This window comes from Plectropomus leopardus, chromosome 20 (genome assembly GCF_008729295.1).
Source record: "Plectropomus leopardus isolate mb chromosome 20, YSFRI_Pleo_2.0, whole genome shotgun sequence".
NCBI lineage: Eukaryota > Metazoa > Chordata > Actinopteri > Perciformes > Serranidae > Plectropomus > Plectropomus leopardus.
In genome coordinates this window covers 413,590-429,032 of record NC_056482.1, presented here as the reverse complement: position 1 = coordinate 429,032, position 15,443 = coordinate 413,590, and the positions used below count along the sequence as shown (strand labels likewise).

Sequence of the window (15,443 nt, the reverse complement as noted above, 5' to 3'; positions counted from 1 at the left end):
GATGAATGCGCCAAAACATTGGTAAACCATGTTATGTGACCACCACCTTCCTCTGCCCCTCTTGAGCATGTGGACCAAATCCTTATTTTATACATACATATATATATATGATTATAACATGTGTTAATAGGGAAAGATTGAATTTTTTTTACTGATCTAGTTCTTGTGCACCTGTGTCCCTACCAAACCTAACCACTGAGGTGAGAACTGTATTAACAGTGGAAACACTTCGCTGGGGGAACATACTTTGATTAATCTTTTTCATGATTTTGTACAGTAGACAGAAACTCCAGTATCATGAAAACACTAGTGTGTAATCATCTCTAACATGTTGCAACATAGCTTTCTGAAGTGAAAATTTTACTTTTAGTTTTCATTCATGCATCAAACATTAAAACATCTCATATCTCTTGATATGTTGTTATCAGGTGATGTAATAAGAGCCAGCTTGTAAGCTAATGATCAGCTGATGAACCAATGGTTCCCAAACCCACAGTCTCAGACCGGTACAGCACATTTTGCTGCTGTGCTATAAGGAAATGATTTCATTGCCTAATAAGATAAGATTGTCCTTTATTAGTCCCGCTGTGGGGAAATTGGCAACCGAAAGCAAAGGGGAAAGTGCAAACAGGAAGCATCAGTTCAAAAACACAAAGCAATATAATGAATATGCATCAGTTAAAAAAACACAGGTCAGTACAATAAGTAAATAATTATGAAAAAGATGATGAAAATTATAAATCTTTTAGGGTATTTATGCAGCAGGTATCTTGAGCTTGGTGCTGTGTGTCAAGCTGCGTTTTTCCCCCTTACTTCCCCTACTGGTGTCCTAAAGTTTTAACTAAAGTAATAAAGTCAAGGCTGTAGTATAAAGTGACAAATAACGACACAAATGAAAGTCTCCTTCCTCATTTGTTGATAAGCTGGAGAGAGATGAAGGTCTAAAGTTCTGGGAAAAGTCAGTAAGTTAACCCTTTCGAAACTTGAGCAACATCAGTTTTCTTGTGATGTTCTCAGACACCTTTACAACTTAAACCTGTTCATGCAATTATGTATGTATTTGTGTTTTTGCATAACTGACATGTTTGTATTGTTAATAATTTATGTATTTTTTGTATTTTTAAAAGGAGTCATGTGATCCAACTTCACTTCTACAATCTCTTTTTGACATGAACTCAGTATTTTGGGTCTTATGTTGAGTTTTCAGTTTTTATTAGTTTACTTTAAATCTTAAGCAGTTGTACTGGAGATTTTGATCAGGTGTCCTGTGTATATGTGCACACACACATCTACTGGTATGTGTGTATATGTATATACATGTCTGTCTTAAATTGTTGCTAAAATTAACAGAAATTGTTGGATAAAAATACATATGACTTTTGGAAGCACAAAGATGCAAACCAAAACAACAAAAAGGGGTTATTTTTTGCCATTTTAGTAGTGAAAAAAATGTTTGCAAAAAAAAAAGAAGAAAAAAAATCATGTTTGAACTTTAAAAAAAAAATTTTTTTAAAGTAAAGTTTAGTTTAGTTTTTTTAATCTAGTTTTGGCTTCTTTAAAAAAAAAAATCTAGCGTTTAAATGCATTTAAATTAACATCCAGAACCTGCAAAATTAATCTAGATTTACACTTTATGCCAATTGTCAATGAAAAATAAAACCTTTTATTGAGGCTGTCAGTATATTACAGATTACTGACTTATTTATGGTTGTAGACAGAGTTTAATTTTAGACGTGGTACGAAACAGTTCTATAATGAGTCAATGGAAAAACACAATCAAACATTAAGTAACCTAAGGGGTTAATAATCTCAAGATTGAAATAAGAATGGATCGACTTGTCCAGTGCATGTGGGATGATAGATGGTAGTGAGTGTTAAACCCAGTCGGTAGTCTACCTGTGAGGGACATCACAGATGCTGCAGCCATGTTTTCCTACACTCTGTGATAAGGATTTAGTGTATAGAGAAGCAGGCTCCTGTCGGGAGTTAGACTTGCAGATGCTGATGGTAGGGTCAGAGTTATCACGAGGATATAAGTAGAAGGTGTGTGTGCGAACCTGTGAGCAGACTGTTGAGGCCCCGGCCGGCGGTTGCGTGCAGGCATGCCCTGTGGCTTCATGCTGCTGCTGCACACAACGTGACATCAGGCTGCACATCCCCACTGTGGCTTGCCTCCTTCCGGCAGATGTCCCAGCAATAAGCCGGGGGGAATCCCACCACAAGTCAAAGTTGCGTAAAGAAAGACCCGTTCCCCAATACTGGAGGCCTGCAACCCAGCCGCTTCTCATGGGAAACGGCCAAGGTGTAACTGTAACGGCATCCTTGACAGCATTTAGCTTGTCTGTTTTACTTGATTGTTTTTGGAACAGTTTTTGTCACCGCAGGTTGGCCCAGTCCTCCTCCCTGGCCACACAAAGGGGCCGTTTCTGTTTTAACTCTCTCTTAACAGTTATCAACAGCTTGTTTTGGGCCTTAAATACAACTGAAATGTGCATATATATATATAATTAAAGCCGCAAACGGCACTGAACAGGGTCCAGTAAAATTCGTGTTGTTATTTTAAATTGTTCATTGCGGTCGTCACTATATGCTGATGCTTTATTGACTGAAATTTTGAATGACATACTATACTATGACTAATTTTTATATTTTGGATGTCATAGTATAGTATGTCATTCAAAATTTCATTAAAAGGTCATAGTATAGTATGTCATTCAAAACATCATCACATCAAAAAAGTCAAAGAATAGTATACGGTGAGAAATACCAATATAAGACATACTGCGGTGTGTTTTCAAAACATCATAAAAGAGTCTCCATATAGTTTGACATCCCATATACATGAAAAAGACATACCATAGCGTTTCATTAAGAAATCATAAAAAAGTCAGTGTACACTATGCCAAGAAAAATATCATAAAAACATAACATAGTACGTCATCATAAATGTCACAAAAAATCATTAAATAATATGTCAGCAGAAGTATAATTAAAAAGTCAAAGTATGGCATGTAATCAAAAATGTCATAAAAAAGTCATGAGATAGTATGACATCCTGTGTGTGTGTGTGTGTGTGTGTGTGTGTGTGTGTGTGTGTGTGTGTGTGTGTATAAAAAAGTCATATTATGGTGTGTCATTAAAATTTTCATTAAAAGGTCGTAACAGGTCATAACATAACAGTATGTCATCAAAGTATCATAAAAAGTACATTGTATTGTATGTCATTAGAAACATCAGTTGTATCAAGTATAGTGTTTCACTAAAAATACATAAATAAACCCTGAAAAATGAAATATGTCTTTAAAAAAATTGCAAAAAGAGACATAGTATAAGATGTCTTGGAAAATCCTATAAAAATCACATAATAGTATAAATATGACAAAAAAGTCATAGTATAGTATGTTGTCTAAAATATGACAAAAAAAAAGTGATAGTATAGTATGTAATCAGAAATAAACAAAAAAGTCACAGTATAATGAGTCATCCAAAATATGACAAAAAAAGTCATAGCATAGTATGACAGTCAAAATATGGCAAAAAGTCATAGTAAAGCATGCCTTTAGAAATATGACAAAAAAGGTCATAGTAAAGTATGATATCCAAAATATGACAAAAAAGTCACAGTATAGTGAGTCATCCAAAATATGAAAAAAAAGTCATAGTAAAGTATATGGTCCAAACTATGAAAAAAGTCATACTATAGAATGTGGTCCAACATATGACAAAAAGCATAGAATTTCTTCCACGTTATGACAAAAAATTCATATTATAATATGCTGACCAAAATATTATTAAAAAAAAAGCCACAGTATAGTATGTTGTCAAAAAAGTTTTCTGCAGATTTTCTACATGGCACTGGTTGAAGATTGGCAAACCTCCTTAAAGCTTCTCTGTGGAGTCTTAGACCTCTGATTGAAAGCTGGGTGTTTTTTTGTTTTGTTTTTTTAAGACATTTTTTTTTAGCTTTTTGGCCTTTAATGGATAGGACAGAGTAAGTGTGAAAGGGGGAGATTGAGGGGTTGACATGCAGCAAAGGGCCAAGGCCGGCATGAAACCCATGGCCGCTGCTACGAGGACACAGCCTCTATACATGAGGCGCCCATTCTGCCAACTAAGCTACTGGGCGCCCTGAGTTTGTTTTTTAATCATTTCGTCCCGGTTTTACTTGTTCTGCCGACAAGAATGTGCATAGCACTGACACACTGATTAACAGCTAAAAAGTACTGAAAAGCATTGAAATTACTTAGAAATGAAGGAAATACACTTGACCTGTTTAGACCTCATGCATGGGCCTCTGTGAATGCGTTCAAAATGCCAAATTTGAGGCTTCAAAACTGGAGTCCACAAACCAATGGCTGATGTCACAGTGGCTGCGTTTATTATTTTATACAGTCTGTGGTTAGTTTATGTTTCATGAATCCCATGTAGGATTATTGCATTGTGCAAGAACAAATATCAGATAATAAGAAAAGAGAGACTTGTGAGGCCCAATGTGTTTCAGTGAGTTACACTCAATGTAAACAGAACTTTTGGAGCCTTTTTTTTTTTTTTTTTACATCCGAATAACGTGTTATTAAATGTCTTTGTTATTTTGGGAATATTTTGATAAATTGAATAAAGCTAAAGAAATATCCAGAGCTGAGGCCAAGCCACCCCGGAAAAATATAAAAAGACTGAAAGCAGTCCTGTTGTTACTAGAACAAAATAATTCTGTCTGATGCTTCAGCTTAACATCACTTTGACTCTGCTGCCACCTGTCGTTTCCACATTCCTCAAAAAATAAACCTGTGACTGCTCAATACGAGCTCAGCTGAGTGTTATCCAAATGCCCTCCTACACACATCAGTGCAATAACTGATTTACATCATTTAAGAGTCATTATTTTGCAACAAGAAACAGCTCTGCTGATCTAGTTGATCTAGAATCCTGATTCATGGGTAAAAACACATTTTAATATCCTGCTGCAGTTCTCTAGAGCAGTGGAAGTTAAACTTTTGGTAAATAAATGTCTGTTAAAGTTGTATTCCACTACTTTGACATTAGTCAAACATTAAAAGAAATGCATAGTCTCCTACAGAATTTTTAAAAATGTTTTCACCTCTGTATGTGTGCAGGTTGTTTGGTTGTCCAGTTGTCCCAATTGGAAGACGGTTACTTTGATCCTGCAGTCCACATGTCGGAGTGTCCTTGGGCAGGATGGATTCCACACATGTGGCGTAAAGTAAGTATGCAGGGCTTTTTTCCCTCTAGTCCTTAGAGGCCACCATAAAATTATATACAACAGAACTACTGAATACTTTACAGGTTAATTTTGAGAGGAGTACTACTGCAGAGTAAGATTCTTTTATTTATTTTTTACAGCATTTTTTTTAGGAATTTGTTTTCCACCATAAACAGCACATGGATCCATGCTTTAGGCCAGCCATCCCTCATGGTGGTCCCAGAAGGTTGTCGTGATCAAAATTATAGCGCTGGCTTTTAAAAAAAATCCATTTCATTAGCTGATGTTTTCTGACACCTCTGCCTGTTTGCGATGATAGTTTGTTGGAGTAACTCTTCTCTTATAGGTTTTAAATATTGATGGATTTCCCTGACACTCATTTTGTTGATATACTGTTTAATACTTCAGGTGTAAGCATGAATTATAAGTCACAGTCATGGAATTTATTCATATGTAGCACAGACACACCCACTTTTGATAACTTCAGGACCTTCAGGGGGGTATTCCAGAAAGGAGATCCAACAAACTCTGAGTTGATTTACTCCAAGACGGGAAACTCAGAGTATTCTGTTCCAGAATAGCTGATTTGAATTAGTTCAATCAACTCTGAGTATGTTCACCCTGAGTTCAGCGCGTGCACAACCTCAATAAAAAGCCATCATTAATGGAGCCGCGATACCTCAATTCACCATGGCAACTGCTGAGAAATAGAAATTTAGCTACTTCACCCCACTGGAACTAAAGGTCCTCATGATGCTTATGGCAAATATGAACCCATATTTAGAAAGAAAAGTAATACCGCTGCAGCAGCTAAGGAGAGAAAAGCAGTATGGGAGAAAATTTCTGCCAGTGTCAATTCATAAGTTTGAATGCACTTCCCACTGACTTAACATTTAACAGAACTTTTTTAAAATCGTTGCAAATGTGGAAAAGTGGTAGACTGAATAAATTCTGATCTTCAAATGCACTTGGAATCAACTGAAAATGAAATTAAAAAAACATCATTCAGGAGGGTAAGGCATATTTTGCTAGGACATGATTGTAGGCTGACCTCACTTTGGTTTTATTCATATCTGACATTAAAGTAAATATTCATTCAGTGGCTATTTCAACATGTAAGTCATTTAAACTCCCAACAGAATGCTGCTTTAACACATAAATGTCCTCTCGCCTAATATCCTGCTGAGTAAAATAACATTTGATTTTGATATAAAACACACACCGTGAACACAATATCAACTTTCTTCATAGGACTGAGAATTACTATGATGATTGTGCATTAGATTATGGTGCATACAAATGTGGGGAATTTTTATTTAGGAATGTGGGTATTTTTATTTAGCTAACTGATACTTGATTATTGAGTTTGTTTTCTGGCTTTTATTTTATGTTGGTAGGCTATTTTGGATTTTTGGATGCTTTTTAAATGTAATATTATTGGAGTTTTACTGTTTTTTATATATTCATTTTCTTTTTTTCTTTTTTTAAATTTTTAAAATTTTATTTATTTTAAACATATTGTAGTCACTGATTTGTAGACTAAACTCTTGTTGATGTGTATATGAAAGTTCAGTAAAATGCTAATAAAAAGATTAACATTTGAGCCAACAGCCAACAGAAAAGCGGTGTGTCAGACTGGATGGCCGGAGAACGTTATTAAGATGAATGATTGAATGTAGCCTAATGAAAAACGGTACTTCTCAAACAGATATTCATCGAGGAATGAGAGCATGTCCAATCGAGGTCAGAGAACGTTAGACACTGCATAATTATAAAAAAATTATTAAAAAAAAGGACAATCTGTGTTTGGCAGCTTGCTTCAGGTGAGAGGGGACAAGTAGAAACTTTGTGTTTCTTATAGCAAACCTGCCAGAGAGCAGGTTATGTTCACAGAGTCAGTTACCATGGTGATTGACTCAAAGTTTGACTTAACTCTCTTTTCCTCATCTCAAGGTTAACATACTCAAGAGTTTTCATATAACCTGCTCTCTGGAACCCCCCCAGGTGTCATAGAATTCACTCTAGAACTGAAGGATTTTAGATTTAATCCTCTGAAACCTGGATCAACATCAGTTTTCTTGTGCTGTGTTCAGATGCCTCTCACAATCTATTTGACCCTTTGAACCCTGTCATATTGGTTTGATTGCTTTCAAATGACGGGAAGTAATAAATGCAATGACTAACATGACAAGAAATGTCCCACAAATTGCAAGAAATAAGTGGATTTGGGAAATTACTTAAAATAAAAAAGCTCGTAAAAAATGTCTATTTATAATATTATATTTCAATTTTTTTTATTCTTATAATTTTAAGCAGTTTTAGGCCATATTCTTATATTATTCTTGTTTCTTTAATTTTCAATTTTTTGTGTGCTAATTTTCAGGTAACCTTTACTTTTCTTACGAATTAGTAATTCTTACTAATTTTGGGATCATTTCTTGTGTTGCTCATCGCCTTCTTTCCATGTTTTTGAAAGATATCAAGCCAATTTGGCCAGGTTTCAAAGGGTTAACTACAATGACATCATGTTGGTGCAGCTCCATCCACAAATAGTATAAAAGACTACTGCATGAATGAGTTGTGTAGTTTGTGAGCTGTAACACGAATGTTTGTTCATAAAATAAGCTCGACTTGTATCTTTTTATTACAACTCTCATATTGTTTACATTCAGGAAGGAACATGAAAATTAATCAAATAAATGGCATTTGCATAATGATGGTACTGTTGAAATTAATCCACTAGGTGAAGTTAATATTTTACAACAGCATAATAATCCATAACCATCTCCAGCCATTTAGACATGAATAAATGCAGTTTTTGGTTTTGCATAATATCATAACATCCATGAGGAGACTCACTGTGCAATGTCATAATAATACTCTCGTAGTCTTGGCTCAACAACAGTAAACGCAGGTCTTTCTTCCACCCTGTAACACATTGAAACAGCAAGCAGTTATTAAAACGTATGCACTGCTCTTATTACTGCTGTCTGGTGTCAGAGTGTGCTGCTGGTGCAGCCATTACTGTGTGATGGCTCGGTGGCACTTACTTGTATGTCCAGCAGGACCTCATGAGCTCATACATCTCTTGTGGACAGTTGACTGGAGCATCCATACGTTGTCCACTTTCAATCATCTGCATGACATCATTTCCTTTCATTCCCTGTCAACAGAAAAGCATTCAGATTAAAGGTGACATCATCGGGCAGACAGTGCAAAATTGATGAGTAAAAAGAGTATTTAGTAGTGGGGTTTTTTTTTGTGTTTTTGTTGCAGTATTACTTCTTGAGAAAAGAAGTGGTAGCTGTGGCTCAGGAGACAGAACTAGTGTTCAGAAGATCAGCAGTTTGATTCCCAGCTCCTCCACTCTGCATGTCAAAGTGTCCTTGAGCAACATACCGAACCCTAAATTGCTCCTGATGGCTGTACCATCAATGTGAGAATGTCTGAAAAACTGAATAGCAGGTGGCACCTTGTACAGTAGCCCCAGCCACCAATGTTTGAATGTGTGTGTGAATGGGTGAATGTGACTTGTAGTGTGAAAGTGCTTTCAGACGAAGTGTAGGTCCATAGTGCTCATGATGTAACTAACAGGACAATAACATTGCCGAGCAAATTACATACAGAAAGAACATTTTAAACAATGGCAGAAAATGCCACACAATGACAATGTAAGTGAGCCACAATTTTGAAATTTTTTATCTTTGTGTTTTGGTCAGAGGAATGTCTTCATGTATAAAAACAGCAGTAGTAAATAAATAATTAGATAAAGAAATTACATTTAAAAAACCCCCAAAAAACACAAATGCTTTACTTCTGCATTTGCAAGTCTCAGCTAAGGAAATGCATCAGTGACTTGATGTGTGAAGTAAGTGTCATCATGTCTCAGGTTGCCTGAGATACCTTGTATGGTTTTTGGCCGTAGGAGTAGGCCTCCCACATGAGTACCCCAAAACTCCACACGTCACTTTTGGAAGAGAATTTGAAGTAGTTTATACACTCAGGAGCGTACCATTTCACTGGCCACTTCCCATGACCTTTAGCCTGTAGGACGAGACACACACAAAACATCAGCGGGTATCATTACGTTAGATAAGTAATTTTGCAGTCCAATATTGTAGTTTGTCCAAGATTACAGTCTGCCTCAAGATTACAACCTGCCCTAAATTTTTAATAGTTGAATAGAATAGAAAGCTTTATTGTCATTGTACATGATGCAATGAAATCTGTATGAAATCCTGATGATTTCAGTGTCGGTCACCAAAAGCTATTTGATTCCAAGAAAAACAAACATTTGGTTATTGTGACAATTCAGATTTTATTCTTGTTTTTTTCTACAATGTTATCATAACAGCTGTGTTATGTTGAATAAAATTATGTTTATAGAGGTCTGTGTTACTCTAAAACACCAAAAGCTGGTACATATTTATCAAATCTAAAAAAATAAAATAAAAAACAAACCATTTCATCCAGGCTTAAATACTTTGGGATATTTTTAACCATATTGCTCCACTCCACTCCAACATTTTACAGTAATGAAGTGGAAATGAACCATGAAATATCCACCTGTGCATGCACAGTGGGCCTGGATTGACTTCATGATGATCTACAGTGAATCAGCTGTATCCATCAATGTGTCAGCACTTACCTTATAGTAGTTTTGCTCCTCAGCGACAGCTTTGGAAAGGCCGAAGTCGCTGATCTTGGCATAGTGCTGCGTGACCAGCAGCACGTTCCTGGCAGCGAGGTCCCTGTGGACGAAGTTATGCTCCTCCAGGTATTTCATCCCCATCGACACCTGGTGGACCAGCTCTGTGATGTTCTTTATGGTCGTCTGCCTGAGGATAAACAACTAAGTTAATTAACTAAGTGACTGTTATTCTAATTACTTTCACTGTGAACCTCAAATGATGCAGATGACAATCTTTTGAGATGCCTTAAAGGATTAATTCACATGTAAAATAACCATATGTATATGACTCATCATGTGTAACCTCAAATTTGTAGAAAAACATTTTGTTTTTCTTTTATGCCTCCACGGAGGATGGAGAATCTAAAAAAGGTGAACCTTCCTCATGAACTGAAGTAAACGGTGACCATGTTTAACCACAGCAAAACTATATCAATACAAAAGCCATTTACAAACTCGTGCAGTATAATACACGTCTCATTTGTCCAGTCGGATGCTTAGTACTTCCAAAATGCATTTTACCTAAATCATTATGATTTTAGAAAAAACAGTTGCATGCACAGCAGAGCAACTCTGCTCAGGTAGAGCTCATACACACACACACACATGCTCACACACACTCAGGGCAACCTACTAGTAAGGAGAAAGTTTTTTTATATTGTAATGTATGTGTTTGGGAGGTACTCAGCTTCCAACTGGATAAGTGAGACCTGGATTATAGTGCACGAGTTGTGTGAGAGTTTATAAACAGATGTTTTTTTGAATCTGTTTTTGAATTTTCCATTCATTGTGGAAGCATGCAAGAAAAACAAAGTTTTCTTCATGAACTGGGTGTAACATGCAAATACTGATATACAAATAGTCATTTTTCAGGTAAAGTTAGGTAAAGAAAACAGGTTTATCAGTATTAAAACAAAAGTTTAAATATATTTTAGTCATAGTGAAATGTTTGCTTCACCATCATTCTCTAGTGAACTAAAACATTGATAAAATGTTTTCAAATTGTTCATTTTGGCTTTGAAATATTGTCAGTCTATCACATGTCCGATATATGCAGGTCAAGACCCCCTCATTCATACCTACAGATCATTTATAATCACCAGTTCACTTGAGCTGTAGGGACTGTGTCAGGAGACCTGAGCAGCTGTTAGAGGCTCATTTGCTGACCAACTGACTCTCTGTACTCTTAGCAGCATTAAAGAAAAATAGGGGGCACAGCTAACATTAGAAACTAACACATTTTTGGAGAAACACAGTCTAAATGGGTTCAGCTCAAGTCTCAGTCTAAGCATTAATATTTAATTGAAGGACACAATGAAGTCAACAAATTGTGTTGGAAGTGATTGTCCAGATTTTCATTATAGTGGTGGTATAAAAGCAAAACTGGAAAAGCCTTGTAAATCTCTGTATGCTTAAATTACTAACTTTGGAACAGCCTGCCTGAAGAGGTAAGGCTGCAGAATCAGTGACTTCACTTCACTATTCATTGTTTACCTTAATTCATTTTATTTGTGACATTATTGCTTTCATTGCTTGTGTTGTTTTTTGGTCTTTTCATTTGTATTAATTTATATTGACATTTTGCATCCCGCATTATTTGTCCTTTTTTTAAAATCTGATCTTCACTCTACTCTAGTTTCATCTGGCTTATGTTCAGTGGCTCTCTCTTGTTGTATTGCCTTCTTAGTATCCTGTTTCTGCTTTTTCTGCCTTTCTTTGTTTGCCAAAGCACTTTGTAAACCCTGTCTTAAATGTGCTATATAACTAAAGTAAGTAACAGTTTTGTCAACATGGCGGTGCGACCAGAGTTTGCGACGGCTTCTAGCAACAGACAGATTCAGCTTTCACGGCCAGTCACCTGTCAAGGTGAACCCTCAGTGGGCTGACACAGAACACTGTGCACTTTTTGTCTGAAATGTCTGTTTGTTTTGGGATTTTATATTGTTTGTTTTTATTGTATTGAGGTTGCTTTTAGTATATTTATGTTGTTTTTTGGTATATCTATTACTGACTTCTGAATTTGCACAGATCTCAAATGCACTGCACTGAGCTGGTCAGGAACAGCATTTCATTTCATTCTGTATATGCTAATATGCAGTGAAATGACAATAAAATTGAATTTTGAATAACTATTATTATTATTATTATTATTATTATTATTATATCCTTGATACAATCCTGATTGAACATGGCTATATTTAACACACAACACATATTGTTCAGATATTGTTATTCTTACTTGTGTATATCTCTGTTGTTTATTGTAGCATTGCACAAATATTTATATATTTTTTGAACTTACATTCTAGTTTTATACACTACATTGTAGCATAAGGCACAGTTTTATATTTTACACACTTAACATGCTCAGCACATTAAACATATTTATAATTGAAATATTCACATACTAGTGCTTATTGTCTATTGCTGTATTACAGTATGTACAGAGTTTACATTTCAGCATATTATACATACTTTTTTAAATATTTACAAACAAGTGGTAATTGTTTACTATTAAAGTATTTTATTCTATATTTGTATATACTTTTTGCTAGGACCTACTACTTACTTCCTACTTGCCGTAATTCTCTGTGCTGGCATTAGAGCGACTGTGACAAACCACAGATTCCCTCTGAGGACCAATAAAGCATTTCTGATTCTGATTCTTACTTTTTTTTTAATTTCAAGTTTCTAGGTGTTCACATGACTATGAAAAGTAGATGCATTTCAGTTGGTGGTGTGAAGCTGTGGAATAGTATGAGCATGGAGCTAAAGCAATGTCCAAACATGATCCAGTTCAAAAAGAGGTACAAAAAGATGATTTTCACAAGGTACAGGGATGAGGGTGGGCTTTAAAAATCACTAGGTGTTTTCAAAGATGTATGAGTATGTTTATGTGTATAAAATATAAATATATTATAATACACATACATACATGCACACACACAAAGATATAGAATCTGGGTCATTATATGTTTTTATATATGTATGTGTGTGTGCATGTATGTATGTGTATATTTGTGTGTATATATGGTGCATATGGGTATATGTTGTATTTGTATATGTTTTTTCTTTTTGGTTTTTTGAAAAGATGATTTTTTTTGGCATTTTTGCCTTTACTTGGACAGGACAGAAGATTGATAGTGAGAAAGGGGGAAATAGAGGGGATGACATGCAGCAAAGGGCTGCGAGCTGGAATCGAACCCACAGCTGCTGTGGCAAGGACATTGCCTTCATGTACAGGGCAACTGCTTTATCGGCTCAGCCACCCAACGCCGCCATATATTTGTATATGTGATATTTTTCTTTAAAATGTAGATAAATTACTAAGTTGTGGAGAAGGGGTAGGATTAAATAAGTGTAAACTTCTTCCTACTCATTTTTGGGCGTATCAATGCTTGTAAATGGAATTTATGGAACATGCTTTTTACTTTATTCTACCTATGTCTTGGAACTGATTTAACTTTTTGTTTGTTTATTTTGTTTTCAAGTCTGAAATAAATTTTAATTAATTAATTGTTATACTTAATGATAAAATTTGAATTTGCAACTTAATTACAAAGAGCACTGTCCTGCCTTCTGGACTAATTTAGAGGTCAAAATTGTATTTTGAAAAGTGTTGGGGGGGCACATCTAGCCCATCAGCAGAAGAAATGATGTCCTTTGCCTCTAAAAACAAACACTGCCACAGAGCATTATCTATGAACATTTCAAACAGATGTGTATCACTATGTTCTCAGTATTTATGTGAGTAATGTAACTAGAATGCCTGGTCCAGAGCATGATGAGGATGCACTTGGAGTACATACTTGTTTTTCTGCAGGAACTTGTTGAGCGGCCCCAGCTCGGCCAGCTCCATGACCAGCATGAGGCTCTCTGCCTCGCAGATCCCGATCATCCGCACGATGTAAGGGTTGTCCAGCTGCTGCATAACATTGGCCTCTCGCAGCATCTCCTCATGCACTGACTGGTTGTTGTCATCATTCTTCAGGATTTTGACTGCGACTGGTTTCTCTATCCTAACACACAGAGAGGGTCAGTGTTAGGACCACCGAGACACCTGGTTCACGCTCATTCACCACAGATTCTCCACACATTTGGGCTCATTTTGACAACACAAAAAAATGGTTAGCCACATATAATCAGTGAAAAAACACAGGGTTTTGAATGTAAAAGGACAGACAAGCACACAAACTGAGTCAACAATATCAATACAGAGTGTGCGATAAAGGTTGTGGCACCAATTTAACCCTTCAAAGACTGAGCAAATTGTTATAATTTCATTCAAAAACTTAGGGAGAGAGGAACAAACAACTTAAAAAGACATGGCCCAAAAATGAGCAAAAAAATTGTAAAAAGATAGCAAGAAAATGAAAATGGTAGAATTATGAATTTTGTTTTCTAGACATTTTCTCTTTTTTTTGATAATTTCATAAATTATAATATTCCTCCCCTCTTTTTTAAAACGTTTTTTAAGGTACCTTTCTCGCAATTTGTGGGTCATTTCTTGATCATTACCTTTTTCCCCTTTTGAAAGAAATCAAACCAATTGGCTCAGTTGTCAAAGTGCCAAATAGCTTATGAAAGGTGTCTGAGCATAGCACAAGTAAACTGAGGTCAGCTTTACATTATATAATCTAGGAAGAAAGATGAAACAAGAAGAAAAATCAGCTCACAAGATAGAGATATTAGTATTAAGAACCTAGTATCTAATATCTTTATCTTTAACTGTAGTTGTAATTCACACTATATTATTACAGCCTTCGCTACTGCTGAAATGAAGTGAAACAGCCATCTTGGATTTTGAGGACAGGTTGGTGAGGTTCTCCCAATTTTTCAAGTTGGAAAACTTTAGGGGTGTTCATGTTGAAATTTCAGACTGGGGAATCAGTAATTCTAACTTCTCAGTTCAAAGAACATAATATTAAACTCAGGCTGCTGAAGCCTCATATTAGTGATTAAGTTTTGAATGTATGTTTGCACAGAATGAGGACTTTGGATTTGTTCCCCTATTACTTACATTAACCCTCCTGTTCTGTTCAACTTTAAGGAACAGCAAAAATGCTCTTGGATCAGATTGACTCTGTGTATGTTTAACCATCTGAAAGTAATAGATACTTTCTCCATAAACATTATCTTTAGTTCAATTTTCAATCAATTTTATTAATTATTAGTGTTATAAAGTTTCTCACCTCTTGCAGATCATGGTTTACTGATAAGAATTCACTAATTTTCCATTAAAAAAAACAATCAAACTAATTTTTCTGTACACTAGTATAAAAAGACATTCACCACATGTGTTTCAACATAATCTTTTTTTCAGCATTTTTTGAAATAGATTCTGTTATGGGGACATGATTGATTCAACAATACATGTCTTGTGTTAGGTGTCAAATTGACCCTTTAAATTCAAATTTACATCTTGAAACTACTTTTCAGCAACGCTTACAATTTTTACAACAGAAAACCTGAACGAGAGGGTGTGTGTGTGTGTGTGTGTGTGTGTGTGTGTGTGTGTCATGCTCCAAAACA

At 35.6% G+C, this 15,443-nt stretch overlaps 1 protein-coding gene across 2 annotated transcripts in view; it reads right to left on the bottom strand.

Moving 5' to 3' along the window:
• Positions 1-7,548: 7,548 nt before the first annotated feature.
• Positions 7,549-15,443, bottom strand: part of syk (spleen tyrosine kinase) — a 33,204-nt gene continuing 25,309 nt past the window's right edge. For both annotated transcript variants that reach the window (XM_042509358.1, XM_042509359.1), the window contains 5 exons: positions 13,721-13,930; positions 9,870-10,059; positions 9,125-9,265; positions 8,272-8,384; positions 7,549-8,149 (listed from right to left, as the gene is read on the bottom strand). In XM_042509358.1, coding sequence (XP_042365292.1) covers positions 8,077-8,149; positions 8,272-8,384; positions 9,125-9,265; positions 9,870-10,059; positions 13,721-13,930 — 727 coding nt within the window. In that variant the 3' untranslated portion in view covers positions 7,549-8,076. The remainder of the gene's footprint in view (positions 8,150-8,271; positions 8,385-9,124; positions 9,266-9,869; positions 10,060-13,720; positions 13,931-15,443) is intronic.